Raw genomic sequence first — 15,762 nt, 5'->3', positions numbered from 1 at the left:
TAGAAACAGAGCAGATATATATATATATAAATATGTGTTAAAATAAAGGGGTGGGATGTTGATTCCAATTAGAGTCAATGGACAGTTATATGGTACCTTAGAGTTTCCCACCTTATGAGCAATGGTATAATGGGCCTTTCCTATAGCTCCGCCTGGAGACAACGGGATTATTTAGTAACGTAGGTGCAGAATTGCCCCTAGTATTGAGTATCATTCCATGGGTAACTGCTCTGGTTCCTTATTACACTTCAGGGCATAATTTACTAATGGGGTAAAATGCAAAAGTGCAGGCCACTATGTTTTTGCCATAATGAAGAATTGCTTAACCTTCACCATCTGGCTCTACTACTACTAAAGACAACCATCGCTTACTGTGTTGACCTTGTGTAGACTGGAGAATGCTTCCTAGGCTGCCCACCACACAAGCCCTCAACTGTCAACCACACAAGCCCTCAAATGCCCACCACATAAGCCGTCAACTGCCCACCACACAAGCCCTCAACTGCCCACCACACAAGCCATCAACTGCCCACCACACAAGCCCTCAACTGCCAACCACACAAGCCGTCAACTGCCCACCACACAAGCCATCAACTGCCCACCACACAAGCTATCAACTGCCCACCACACAAGCCGTCAACTACCAACCACACAAGCCATCAACTGCCCACCACACAAGCCGTCAACTGCCCACCACACAAGCCATCAACTGCCAACCACACAAGTGTCAACTGCCAACCACACAAGCCATCAACTGCCCACCACACAAGCCGTGAACTGTCAACCACACAAGCCGTCAACTGCCAACCACACAAGCCATCAACTGCCCACCACACAAGCCGTGAACTGTCAACCACACAAGCCGTCAACTGCCAACCACACAAGCCGTTAACTGCCCACCACAGAAGCCGTCAACTGCCCACCACACAAGCCGTCAACTGCCAACTAAAAGTGGATAATCATTAAAGTTTTCTAGACATCTATAAAGAGACATAAAGAAAAGTTAGATATCTAATAATTGAACAACTTCGTTCAGTTTATTTCTTGTTCCACCCCTGTCCTGCCTGCAATTCCCATTCCCAGCCCAGTCTCTTTTCCCCCCTTACAGAAGTTCCTCCCAGACTGTTAAAATGTCTAAAGAATAGAGCCAATGGGCCCTAAAGTACATCAAATTATTACCACTTTATTGCCCTTTATAATGCACTTCATAAACCTTAAAAACCCGACCGGCCACATAAAAACATATGAATCAGACTAATCAATAATCAACATATGGGGCATGTCATAAAAAGTAGTAATAATTTGATGTGTTTTAGGGTTCATTGGCTCTTTTCTTTAGAAATTTACATTTTTTGTTATTCCCCATTGGGACCAGAGGGGAATTATAGCCAATTGTTCCCTAAAATTGTTTAATACCTTGGGTGGCCTCTCTCTTTCCTCCCAGACTGGCCCAGACTTTTACTAATGACTAGGGCAAGGGGGCAGGGTGTGATGTCACTGGGCGGCGCCGTGCTGCCACATGGGCATGGCTATGACAACATGGGGCAGGACTATGATATGGCAAACGGCCAATCTGAAAGAGTCATGATTGGTTTTCCAAATTGGGGAAACGGGACAGGCGTTGTTGACCCAGATAGCCCTTCTGAAAACCAGGTCTGTCCAGGTGAAACCCGGACAAGTGGCAACTCTAGTTCTCTAACACTTGCAGCAGGGCATTTTGTAAATATAAACATAAAGACAAACATAAAAAAGACCAAGCAGATAAAAGATAAAGGGGAGGCGAAACCTACTTTCATATAATTCATGCTTCGTGGAGGCTTTACTATAAAGCCCCTAGAAAGAAAGAAACATGAATAGTTGTTTCAAAAGTAAAAGCATTTTTGAAAATCTACAGAGCAGAAGTTCCATATCAAACATTAAAAAAAATGAAAGTATAATAAAAGGGAAAAGAGACGTGTGATATATGTGGTGGTGGGAACGTTCCTGCTCCATTGACCAAAGACAACAGACTGGTGGAGGAGACAGTGAACCAGCTCAATAGTACCGTGACCTCTTGTCAGATTAATATTGTGCCTTAGGGGGCTTTCATTGCAGCCTCTCTTTCATTTCTTCCAGCACCTCTCAGGGAGAAAAAAAGCCATTTTAAGCTTGATAAATTGAAGCTGCAGAGCTTTTGGTTTTTCGCAGGCGCCCTGGAATGACCTGCGCTCCTCTGGACATGAGTTCAGCGGCTTCAGCGAAACCGTACGAGCCCCGTCCTGCTTTTACCCATCTTTAATTCCAATTAAACTCGGCAGCTCTATAAACAAGCTCAGTAATGACCTAAAAAGAGAGAGATTTGTTTTCCGTCGCGGCCCTCAAGGTCGAGTCGAGGAGAATCTAATTTCTATTGTGAGCACCTATTGTAATCGCTTTATTGCGGCGCTCGCTTGTGGGTAAGCGAAGCTGAAGTGCGTAGGGCTACAATTAAAGTATTAGAATGTCCACAGAATTATGGTGGCCATACATGGTCCAATCCACTTGTTTGGTGAGGTCGCCAAATGAGCAGATCATCTGCTGATATGCCCACCTATAGTGGCTGATACTGGGCTAATTCGATGGTTTGGCACTAGGACCAAATGATCAAATTAAAACAGAGTTATGGTGGCCATACATGGTCCAATCCACTTGTTTTGTGCATATATGCCCAACTATGGTGGCTGATACCAGGCTAATTCGATGGTTTGGCCCTGGGACCAAATGATCAAATTAAAACAGAGTTATGGTGGCCATACATGGTCCAATCCACTTGTTTTGTGCATATATGCCCAACTATGGTGGCTGATACCAGGCTAATTCGATGGTTTGGCCCTGGGACCAAATGATCAAATTAAAACAGAGTTATGGTGGCCATACATGGTCCAATCCACTTGTTTTGTGCATATATGCCCAACTATGGTGGCTGATACCAGGCTAATTCGATGGTTTGGCCCTGGGACCAAATGATCAAATTAAAACAGAGTTATGGTGGCCATACATGGTTCAATCCACTTGTTTGGTGAGGTCGCCAAATGAGCAGATCATCTGCTGATATGCCCAACTATGGTGGCCGATACCGGGCTAATTCGATGGTTTGGCCCTAGAGCACCTGCTATGGCATTGCCCCCAGTATGGGAAAGCACTACAAAACTATGCCCAACTATGGTGGCTGATACCAGGCTAATTTGATGGTTTGGCCCTGGGACCAAATGATCAAATTAAAACAGAGTTATGGTGGCCATACATGGTTCAATCCACTTGTTTGATGAGGTCGCCAAATGAGCAGATCATCTGCCGATATGCCCAACTATGGTGGCCAATACCAGGCTAATTCCATGGTTTGGCCCTAGGGCCAAATGATCAAATTAAAACAGTAGGTATATGGGCCATCAGAACTAGGACCATATCAACTAGCTGAAGTGTCTAGGGCTACAATTAAAGTTACAGAGTTATGGTGGCCATACATGGTCCAATCCACTTGTTTGGTGAGGTGGCCAAATGAGTAGATCATCTGCATATATGCCCAACTATGGTGGCTGATACCAGGCTAATTCGATGGTTTGGCCCTGGGACCAAATGATCAAATTAAAACAGAGTTATGGTGGCCATACATGGTTCAATCCACTTGTTTGGTGAGGTCGCCAAATGAGCAGATCATCTGCCGATATGTCCAACTATGGTGGCCGATATCGGGCTAATTCGATGGTTTGGCCCTAGGGCCAAATGATCAAATTAAAACAGATGGGATATAGGCCATCAGAACTAGGACCATATCAACTAGTCAATGTGACCCCCCAATCCAATGAGAAAATCAAACCTGCCTGATCAAGATCTGGCCAATTTTAGACCAGATATTGGTAGGTTGCAGCGCTCGTCTGTGGGTAAGTGAATCTGAAGTCCAATCCACTTGTTTGTTGAGGTCACCAAATGAGCAGATCATCTGCCGATATGGCCACCTATGGCGGGTGATACCAGGCTAATTCAATGGTTTGGCCCTAGGACCAAATGATCAAATTAAAACAGAGTTATGGTGGCCATACATGGTCCAATCCACACAAGATCTGGGCAATTTTAGGCCAGATATTGGTAGGTTGGACCTGTTAAGGGTGCACATACATGGGCAGATAAGCTGCTGAATCTGTCTGAAAGACCCGGTAGCCCGCGTATGGCCACCTTTAGACAGTGTCGGACTGTGATGCCAGGGGCCCACCAGAAAACCTTGGACCATAGGCCCACTTTCTAAACTTTGATTCCTCCTCTCGTGCCTCAAACTTTTTATTATCCAGATCTCTTTTCCCTATTCTTCCATCTGTTTTTTCCATAGAGAAACAAGGAATGACCATGCAATTGGCCAAATAGTTAGAAGCAGGAGGGTCCACTGACACTGGGCCCACCGGGAGTTTTCTAGTATCCTGGTGGGCCAGGATGTATGTGGGCAAAATCTTATTATTTACAGAAACATAACAAGATTACTTTCCTGTATTTGTGATCATGTAAGAGGTTTATTCATCCCGCAAACTTTACTTGGAGCAATTTTGTAGTGCTTTCCCATACTGGGGGCAATGCCATAGCAGGTGCTCTAGGACTTTTATACAGACCATCAAATGTTTCCTGCTGGTTGCTATGGGTTTTTAGACCTGGTAAAAACCATGAGCCTATTATTTCTTTACTTCAGTAATCCCAGATATTTTGTGCACCTCCCACATTTTAACAAGGTGTGGCACAGTGACTGGAAAAACACTAGCGGGTAGATATGTCTCTTATGAGACACGACAGATGGGGAGATGTGTTCACTCAGAATGAAGAAGCCAACAGAGCTACTCACCTGGGAAAAGGGGGAGGAGCTATAAATGATCTTGGACGTCTAGGAAGTTGAAACCAGGAAGTGGGGGACCAACCAGTTTGAGAAAACTGAGGAGAAAGAAAGAATTAAAAATCTGTAATTTATGGAATAATGGGCCATAATAGATTAGGTTTTCTATCCATATGCCTATGTTATGTGCGAGAATATCTAGAATAGCAAACAAAGCCTATCCTGTTGGCCTTCAGAAAAGGCGGCCAGATATATCCAGGACAGGAAAAAACTTCAGGAGATACAAAAAAAAAAATATATATATATTTTTTAAAAAAGGCTAAATTTAGGCATGGGTTACATATACTGGCAGAACACTTTCATCAAGCATCCAGCTTTTCTTTCTGTCAATATACAGAATAAAAAGTCCTATTTCAAATGCTTTTAGCAATAGAACCGATGCTTTTAGCCATGAATGCTTTTCATTTGAGCATTCTGACCCTCAGCCATCGTGTAACTCCCAACTTTTAACTATTACCCTGATCAAGATCTCCCGAAATAAATACTTATTTGTGAAAATATATATATAGGTATGGGACCTGTTATCCAGAATGCTCCATACTTTGCCTACTAAAAATCATTTAAACATTAAATAAACCCAATAGGGCTGTTCTGCCCCCAATAAGGGGTAATTATATCTTAGTTGGGATCAAGTACAGGTACTGTTTTATAATTACAGAGAAAAGGGAATCATTTAACCATGAAATAAACCCAATAGGGCTGTTCTGCCCCAATAAGGGGTAATTATATCTTAGTTGGGATCAAGTACAGGTACTGTTTTATTATTACAGAGAAAAGGGAATCATTTAACCATTAAATAAACCCAATAGGGCTGTTCTGCCCCCAATAAGGGGTAATTATATCTTAGTTGGGATCAAGTACAGGTACTGTTTTATTATTACAGAGAAAAGGGAATCATTTAACCATTAAATAAACCCAATAGGGCTGTTCTGCCCCCAATAAGGGGTAATTATATCTTAGTTGGGATCAAGTACAGGTACTCTTTTATTATTACTGAGAAAAGGGAATCATTTAACCATTAAATCAACCCAATAGGGCTGTTCTGCCCCAATAAGGGGTAATTATATCTTAGTTGGGATCAAGTACAGGTACTCTTTTATTATTACTGAGAAAAGGGAATCATTTAACCATGAAATCAACCCAATAGGGCTGTTCTGCCCCAATAAGGGGTAATTATATCTTAGTTGCGGAATATTTTGCGAAACAGCGGCAAAATATTCACCACAATTAGAATTAATTGATTAATATGGAGTCTATGGGAGATGTCCTTTGCATAATTCAGAGCTTTCTCGAATCTCTATATCTGGATAACAGATCCCAACAAAACCCCCTCAACATTATTCCACCTATTCTTACCTATCCGTAATGATTTTAGTATTTATTGAACCAAACAAAAAATCAAATATCAATCACTGATCAATGTTCATGTTGACTGAAGTCCCAAGTCATCTGTAACCTTTGGTGTGTTAGACCACTCACTACTTCGGGGATCTGGGGTAATAAATTCTAGAGACAATGATAATTTATTTATTTATTTTTTGGTAAAGATTTAATCGGCCTATTAAATCGACCATCTCAAAAAGAAAATAGTATGGGGTCGGTAAAGAATCACACATGTATGGTAGATCTGACCTTTTTTCAATATCTCTGGATTTATCCTCTCCACCAGAGATTGCTCTAATAATTATTTTATTTTATGTACTACGTTTGGTTTTACTGGCCCTTTAAAAATAAGGGCTGTACAAATCATTTTCTGGTTTGCTCCCTGGGAATAACGCATTCAACTTGAGATTTGTCCATTTTTGGAGCTAATTATCTCTGGTTCTTGCATGTGTTATTTCCTAAGAGTTTCAAAATTCTATTCTTAGAGACCTTCTTGTTTACTTTGCAATTTACTGAACAAGTTGAAAGTCTGTTGATTGGAGTTTTCTGCCTCGTATAGGCCCCCAATGAGTCATTTGCACAAAGTTCTAATGGCCGTATTTTGCCAGCAATAATATCGCCAGTGAGCAGGTGTACCGGACATCTGGCAATATGCTTTGCTCTCTTTAAACTTGATTAAAGACCTTCTTAAACCCTCCAATGCTCGGCTTCCATGTTATGGGTAAGTAAACAGGACTGAGCGTTCCTCTCCTGAATAAAGAGGAATAAAAAGAATCAGCATGTTTACAGTTTGAATCAATAAGAGAAACCGATCCAAATTTAGTAAATCCATTGAACATTTAGATTAAGCCTTTCGCTATGGGGTAAGAAAACAGTACTTGTTATAATGCTGATAAAACATTTAAGGCACCAAGGAACCCAATAAAAGTGCAATTGACTACTCTTTACCATGCTTGAAGGTCACCTTGATGTTCTGTTTTAGACTGCTGAAACAAACTAATTCCACAAACCATCTGTTGGGAGGTTTCTTGCCAAAAAATAGTACTTTTCAAACAATTGCATATTGTCGGTTGAAAAAGACCAAGGTTGGGAAAAAAATTGTACAAAATGCCACTGTTTCAGATATGTGGTCTTAATGGAGTTCTCTGTTGAGAACCGTTTTTTAATCAAGGGTGTTCCTAGGATGAAAATAGATAAACGATTTACTCATGAAGATTGCTGATAATATAACAATCTAAACCTAGACTGCAACATTTCCCCAACAACAAGAGGGGGAAAAGAGACTTGATATTTTGGATTGATGGCCAACGTCCAGCAATGGAGATAGGCTAGATCTTGCTCCTCATTGGATAAGAAGCCAACTCTAGAGATGCAGAAAGCAGAGCCATTATGACGGGTTTATTTTTCCCCTACAGAACAAGATCATACTAGATCCCTTGAGCTTCAGGGAAGCAAGGTTCCCTAGAGATTCATTATGACTTGGGTTTATTTGTCCCCCTACAGAACAAGATCATACTAGATCCCTTGACCTTCAGTGAAGCAAGGTTCTCTAGAGATGCAGAAAGCAGAGCCATTAGGACTTTGGTTTATTTGTCCCCCTACAGAACAAGATCTTACTAGATCCCTTGACCTTCAGTGTAGCAATCTTTTCTAGAAAAGCAGAAAGCAGAGCCATTATGACTTGGGTTTATTTGCCCCCCCACAGAACAAGATCATACTATATCCCTTGACCTGCAGTGAAGCAAGGTTCTCTAGAGATGCAGAAAGCAGAGCCATTATGACTTGGGTTTATTTGTCCCCCTACAGAACAAGATCATACTAGATCCCTTGACCTTCAGTGAAGCAAGGTTCTCTAGAGATGCAGAAAGCAGAGCCATTATGACTTGGGTTTATTTGTCCCCCTACAGAACAAGATCTTACTAGATCCATTGACCTTCAGTGAAGCAAGGTTCTCTAGAGATGCAGAAAGCAGAGCCATTATGACTTGGGTTTATTTGTCCCCCTACAGAACAAGATCATACTAGATCCCTTGACCTTCAGTGAAGCACGGTTCCGCCCGTCTCTTGAAGAGAAGCTGGAAAGTATAATCAGTGGTGCGGCTCTAATGGCAGACTCCTCTTGCACACGCGACGACCGCCGAGAAAGAATCGTAGCCGAGTGCAACTCCGTCAGACAGGCCCTCCAGGATCTGCTGAGCGAGTACATGAACAATGTAAGTCAACAACCCAATCTCTTTCCTCTTGCTGTTTTTCATAGTTTGTTGATACTACAGGGTCATGGAGAGTTTTTTTTGGTCAATTTCAGATTAGTTTAGGGATTTTTGAAATAGTTCATGCAAAATCAACAGCTGTAGAATAATAATGAGTATTCTTGTTGCGATGAATCAAAATTCCCAAATAATTTCCATGATATAAACATGAGAAATTGGGGATATTGCACTCGTTTAGGGGTTGTTTGTAAATGGACCATGAAAACTAATGTCGCAATTTCTGAAAGTTTCTGAAATTTGTTATCCTTGAAAATGGTTTGTGGTGGTTTATTGGTAGAGATTTTGTAAGGGTTTTGTTTTTTTGATTCTCATGACATTAATGGTTAATAACAGCTAATAATGAACTGACGGCACTAATACTCCTAACCATTGACCCGTTTTTACATGTTATTGTAATATGAATCCAAATGATTGCTTTGTATGGTTCCTGCTTTCGACCAATTCCTAGATTCTGTTAAATCAGGGTTGAAGCTATTGCCGGGCTGGGGGACAGAAAATGTGATTAGTGTGGAGTCAGGGCCGGACCTATAAAGTACTGGGACCATTTAGGTGGGGCCCCCTACACAAGGTGTTGCCAGCTAGCCCAGGGTTCCAGTGCTGGGGGGGCAAATAGTCCCTGCCTCTCGCTCTGTGACTGATGGTGTAACCCCGCCCTTTCACCTCTCTTGTTCCATTGTCCCCCAACATTTCATGGCACAATGTGGCCCCCAAGCACTGGGTACTGACACCCCAAGTCTACTATATACAATCTGAGGCAGTGCCCTGGGGGTAGCAGTATGAATGTAGTGCCCACTTTGGGTTTAATGTCCCAGAACACATAGCAGTAGTATTGGCCAATCATTGTTGGGGATGGGCTAGGTAGCTTTATGTGTTTATTCCTCTGGTGTGGGGCCCCCATGGGTGTGGGGCCCTATTGGGCCCAATAGGTCCAAGTGGCCTAAGGCCAGCCCTGTGCGGAGTATTATTAGGAGAAATGATAAAAATATTGCTTCTTTATTATCATACTTATTTGTATTGTATAAAGGGTAAGACAAGATTCATTTTTTAGACAAAATTGATATTACTAATAATATAATAGGGGTCATTTACAACCACACGCCTACTTGTACATGGGCTTCCTGCCACCTTCAGTTCAGGTGGTAACTCCAAGGTTCCCATAGCAACCCGTGTCCTATGTGGCAGCAGAATTATTCCAAACCAATAGGGTATACATTGTATCACGCTTGCCCTGACCACCGGAAATGGTGCCAACCAGTTATGGGCAAAATAATTCGGGAGGCATCAGTTCGCCGTGAATTCACCATTGGTGGATTTTTTTTGCAATTTTGTGGATTTTTTTTTGTCACCCGCATCAACAAAACATTGTCCCACGTATAAAAAAAAGACGCATATCAAAAAATAGTCGAGCACGTCAAGAAAAAAGTTGCGTGCATCATTTTTTTTTACGTGCAACACTTGGAGGGGCCCCTGCGGGGCGAAGCAAAACGGCACAGATTCGCTCGACTACTAGTGCCAACCGAATTTCTCAAAGCAATTGTTTTCAATTTTGTGGCGATTATGACTATTGGTGAAAATTTCCGAAACTTCGTTTGACTTTGCCAAAAGATTGTCAAAAACTATGAAAACATTTGCGAAATTGTAAAATTACGAAAAAGTGTCTCCAAACCAGAAAAGCAAAATAAAATTGATGGCAAAATTCTAATAACAACGTCTTTTTTTTTTTTGGAAAACCTAACATGTGACTAGTGATGAGCGAATCTGTACCTTTCACAAAAAGATCCGCAAAACTTCAGAAAATATGCTAAACGGAAACATTTGTGAAACTTTACTTTTTTTGAAGTGCGCAACTTTATTTTTACTTGACCGCACCCGATTTGACTTGACCGTGCCTATTTTGATGCGGCCATGACTTTTTTTTTGATGTAACCACAGATTTGTCGTGGCAAAATTTTGCGGGTGTTTTGCTAAAACATTTGCTGATAGCGAAATGCAGAATTTCTTTGCGAATCAGTGCCTAATCAAAAAATTCGCTCATCGGTACCTATGACAAAATTCTAGAGCGAATACGCAAATACACTCGCTGCTGGCGACAAAATGAATTTCGCCACAAAACTTTACCAGGTAATAATTATTTTACGCATCAGGCGCACCTCCCCCTGGTGACCACAATGTAAGAATCATGGAAAAAACTGCATTGTGGGGAAAAAAACATCCAAATTCCATTTAGCCCATTGCGTTTGTGGTTGTAAATGACCCCTAATACGTCTTATAATAAGCTATTGTGCCCTCTAATATAATATATAATATACATTTCCCCCTTCTGTGTTTGTGTCTAATTCAAATAAAACCGTGTACAAAATCCTAATGCGGCCGCCAACACCTATTGTCATTCTACAGCCAACCCAAGCGCTATCATTTGTCGTGCTAATCCCAATTAATATGCTAAGGACATCCCGATAGTGGAATGAGTAAGATGTGCAAACGCTAATTAATCAGACAAGATAAGGGGAAACTCCTTCCTCTGGCGTTTTGAGATAATAAACCGCTCTCGTTTGTTAACATCATTTGTAGTTAAGAAGATGAACTTTGTTTGGTGATACAGATGGGGGTGTTTGTTGCTGCTTTGTTGTCCCTTCGCTAAATAGATTGCATCAAAATACCCAAAGTTGCCCAAGTTACCATCTATGAGAATGGCAAGTATCACGTTGTTCAAATGTTCATGGCAAATGCCTGTAAACCATTTCTCTTAATCACTAGATCCTTATTTTATTGAAGGACAATCAACGTTTGGCCAAGGGGTTTTGCTTATAGACCAAACGGTGCTACTAGAGGGCACCAAACCTTTACTGACTTGTTGCATCCTGAATCTTCATCCTACGAGTTAAAATGTCAGATACCTGCCAATTCAGCCATCCACGTTGAAGTCATTCAGTTGAAGGCCCATACAAGTGGAACTTTATGGAAAATAACATGGAGGAATCTCTAACTGAGCCCAGTATAGAGGGATAGTTGTGGAACTTTATGGAAAATAACATGGTGGTTTCTCTAACTGAGCCAAGTATAGAGGGATAGTTGTGGAACTTTATGGAAAATAACATGGCGGAATCTCTAACTGAGCCAAGTATAGAGGGATAGTTGTGGAACTTTATGGAAAATAAAATGGTGGTTTCTCTAACTGAATCCAGTATAGAGGGATCGTTGTGGAATTTTATGGAAAATAACATGGCGGAATCTCTAACTGAGCCCAGTATAGAGGGATAGTTGTGGAACTTTATGGAAAATAACATGGCGGTTTCTCTAACTGAGCCCAGTATAGAGGGATAGTTGTGGAACTTTATGGAAAATAACATGGCGGTTTCTCTAACTGAGCCCAGTATAGAGGGATAGTTGTGGAACTTTATGGAAAATAACATGGCGGAATCTCTAACTGAGCCCAGTATAGAGGGATAGTTGTGGAACTTTATGGAAAATAACATGGCGGTTTCTCTAAGTGAGCCCAGTATAGAGGGATAGTTGTGGAACTTTATGGAAAATAACATGGTGGTTTCTCTAACTGAGCCCAGTATAGAGGGATAGTTGTGGAACTTTATGGAAAATAACATGGCGGTATCTCTAACTGAGCCCATTATAGAGGGATAGTTGTGGAACTTTATGGAAAATAACATGGCGGTTTCTCTAACTGAGCCCAGTATAGAGGGATAGTTGTGGAACTTTATGGAAAATAACATGGCGGAATCTCTAACTGAGCCCAGTATAGAGGGATAGTTGTGGTACGTTATGGAAAATAACATGGCGGTTTCTCTAACTGAGCCCAGTATAGAGGGATAGTTGTGGAACTTTATGGAAAATAACATGGCGGAATCTCTAACTGAGCCCAGTATAGAGGGATAGTTGTGGAACTTTATGGAAAATAACATGGTGGTTTCTCTAACTGAGCCCAGTATAGAGGGATAGTTGTGGAACTTTATGGAAAATAACATGGCGGTTTCTCTAACTGAGCCCAGTATAGAGAGATAGTTGTGGAACTTTATGGAAAATAACATGGCGGAATCTCTAACTGAGCCCAGTATAGAGGGATAGTTGTGGAACTTTATGGAAAATAACATGGCGGTTTCTCTAACTGAGCCCAGTATAGAGGGATAGTTGTGGAACTTTATGGAAAATAACATGGCGGTTTCTCTAAGTGAGCCCAGTATAGAGGGATAGTTGTGGAACTTTATGGAAAATAACATGGTGGTTTCTCTAACTGAGCCCAGTATAGAGGGATAGTTGTGGAACTTTATGGAAAATAACATGGCGGTATCTCTAACTGAGCCCATTATAGAGGGATAGTTGTGGAACTTTATGGAAAATAACATGGCGGTTTCTCTAACTGAGCCCAGTATAGAGGGATAGTTGTGGAACTTTATGGAAAATAACATGGCGGTTTCTCTAACTGAGCCCAGTATAGAGGGATAGTTGTGGAACTTTATAGGAAATAACATGGCGGTTTCTCTAACTGAGCCCAGTATAGAGGGATTGTTGTGGAACTTTATAGGAAATAACATGGCGGTATCTCTAACTGAGCCCAGTATAGAGGGATTGTTGTGGAACTTTATAGGAAATAACATGGCGGTATCTCTAACTGAGCCCAGTATAGAGGGATAGTTGTGGAACTTTATAGGAAATAACATGGCGGTATCTCTAACTGAGCCCAGTATAGAGGGATTGTTGTGGAACTTTATGGAAATAACATGGAGGAATCTCTAACTGAGCCCAGTATAGAGGGATCGTTGTGGAACTTTATAGGAAATAACATGGAGGAATCTCTAACTGAGCCCAGTATAGAGGGATCGTTGTGGAACTTTATAGGAAATAACATGGAGGAATCTCTAACTGAGCCCAGTATAGAGGGATAGTTGTGGAACTTTATAGGAAATAACATGGCGGTTTCTCTAACTGAGCCCAGTATAGAGGGATAGTTGTGTATAAAGTGTTCATTTTCTGCAACTATTTATTTATAAAACAGTGGGCCTTCTTTGTCTTTAGTTTCCATGCAGTATAACATTTGAATCCCCTACAATTCCAGAGTAACAGCCCTATTGGGCAACCCCAATGTTGGTATGACTTTGCTTGCCACGTTCTGTCTTTTCTCCTTGGAATAGATTGGCTGAAGCTTTCAGAAAACACGTGTATGATTATTATTTTGCATAATCGCTCCCTGAAATTGCTAGAGATGTCATGCCCAAGTTTTTACGCTTTTTAAGCTCAGAGCACAACAAATGGTAATTTTCCACATCTAATTGAAAGTCGAGCTAATTGGTAAATTAGAATTTCTGTGGGAAATCCAAAAGCTTCTTGGCGTGACCTTTCAGTAGTATAAAAACATAGAAAATCGGTGAATGTGCAAGGCTGGTTTTGGGGGGCAAGATAATTTTATATGTTTTTATTGTTTTCTGTAAATTGTGCCAAAACCCAATCATGAAGGTTAATAAATAAGCCCCTTAGTGAAGTCAGGTGCCATAGGGTAGGCAGGGGCAGTGAATGAACCTATGGTCAAACCATGGAATCAGCTCAAAACTTCTCAACTCAGTGGTTTATAGACCTAAAGCACAAGGGGAGATTTCCAGCATATCAAATGGCTGGGGAGGAGTCATGCAGTCATAAACCACTTTCCAGAAATGGTCCAGAAAGTGCCCAAAGGTAGATGGAGCCTTGTCTACCTAGTCCTGGCCCTTATGGACAGTGAGTGATTCTGCTGGGTCCAATAGCAACCTTTCCACTCATGGCTAATCCTGTACTTTTCACGTTACTAGCTGGGGGGTCAGTAAGTTAAATGGCCAGCATAGAAAATGGCTGGCGAGGAGTCATGCAGTCCTAAACTGCTTTCCAGAAATGGCCCATAAGGTGCCCAAAGGTAGATGGAGCCTTCTCTACCTAGTCCTGACCCTTATGGTAAATGAGTGATTCTGCTAGCTCCAATAGCAACCATTCCACTCATGGCTAATCCTGTACTCTTCACGGGGTCAGTATAGTAAATGGCCAGCATATCAAATGGCTGGCGAGTAGTCATGCAGTAATACACCGCTTTCCAGAAATGGTCCAGAAAGTGCCCAAAGGTAGATGGAGCCTTGTCTGCCTAGTCCTGGCCCTTATGGTAAATGAGTGATTCTGTTGGGTCCAATAGCAACCATTCCACTCATGGCTAATCCTGTACTCTTCGTGTTACTAGCTGGGGGTCAGTATGGTTGCCATGGGAGACAATCACGGTGGTTTAGAGAATCTGTATTGTGCCTCTAACCTCAATTATCATTTTTTTAACCTTACAACTTCTACTTATTTAGGTGTAATGGGGAGGAGACATTTTTTAGGTGGGGACCCTGTTGTCCTTCATCGTTTCCCCATTGCATCTCACTGGTATACTTGCTAGGGACGCACCAAATCCACTACTTTTGGATTCAGTCGAATCCTGCGTGAAAAATTTGCCTGAATCCCGAACCAAAGTTCTAACTTCCGTGTTCATGTAACAACAAGTCATGTGATTTGAAGGATTTGGTTGGGCCAGCCACTTGGATTAGGCCAAATCCAAACCCTAAACGGAATCCTAGATTCGGTGCATCCCTAATACTTGCATTTTTGTCAGTTCTTCTTGCTGTTTAATTGCATATTTTAGTCTCCATGGCAGCACCCGTTGCTTCACCAATCACAACGTTTCTCAATGACTCTAATTACAAACCAGAATGGCCGTAAACCAACAGATTTGTGAAGTTGGCCATACACAACCCTAGCGGTAGTGGTAAAACCCAAACGCACCAAAAGGTTGCGCGATTGGTCGAAAGTGACCGGGTAGTCGGCAGCCAATATCTGCCGGTGCCTTCAGCATAAATAGCAAAAATACAAATGGCTTCAGGAACTTTCCAGAATTCCTCATTTGTGTATTTGTCATTCCATGGGAATAAACACAGCGAAGCCCCAGATCCGACTCCTTTCTGTTTACACAAACCCTTTGCCTGAGAGCAAAATCATCACCAGGTCTTCAATGAGCTCGAAAAACAAACAAACAAACAAGCCGGATTCCTATTTGTTTGGAGCCATTTCTGTAGAACGATAGTCGAGATTATTGAACAAACACAGAGCGGCTGGATGTACAATACGTATAAACGCGCGTCTGATCTATTTTATTTCTAAGATTATTTATACAGGGAAGGAACGCGCCATACGGTGATTCTGTTGGGGAAAA

The 15,762-nt window shown here is 41.6% G+C and overlaps 1 protein-coding gene across 4 annotated transcripts in view; it reads left to right on the top strand.

Moving 5' to 3' along the window:
* ctnna2 (catenin alpha 2) overlaps nt 1–15,762 on the top strand; it is a 1,024,232-nt gene that overhangs the window by 186,940 nt on the left and 821,530 nt on the right. For all 4 annotated transcript variants that reach the window (XM_031895802.1, NM_001097305.1, XM_031895831.1 and 1 more), the window contains 1 exon segment: nt 8,283–8,486. In XM_031895802.1, the coding sequence (XP_031751662.1) occupies nt 8,283–8,486 (204 nt within the window).

The sequence above is a fragment of the Xenopus tropicalis genome, chromosome 1 (assembly GCF_000004195.4).
Source record: "Xenopus tropicalis strain Nigerian chromosome 1, UCB_Xtro_10.0, whole genome shotgun sequence".
NCBI lineage: Eukaryota > Metazoa > Chordata > Amphibia > Anura > Pipidae > Xenopus > Xenopus tropicalis.
The sequence above is the reverse complement of the archived record's forward strand: the minus strand, read 5'-3'. Positions and strand labels throughout refer to the sequence as shown.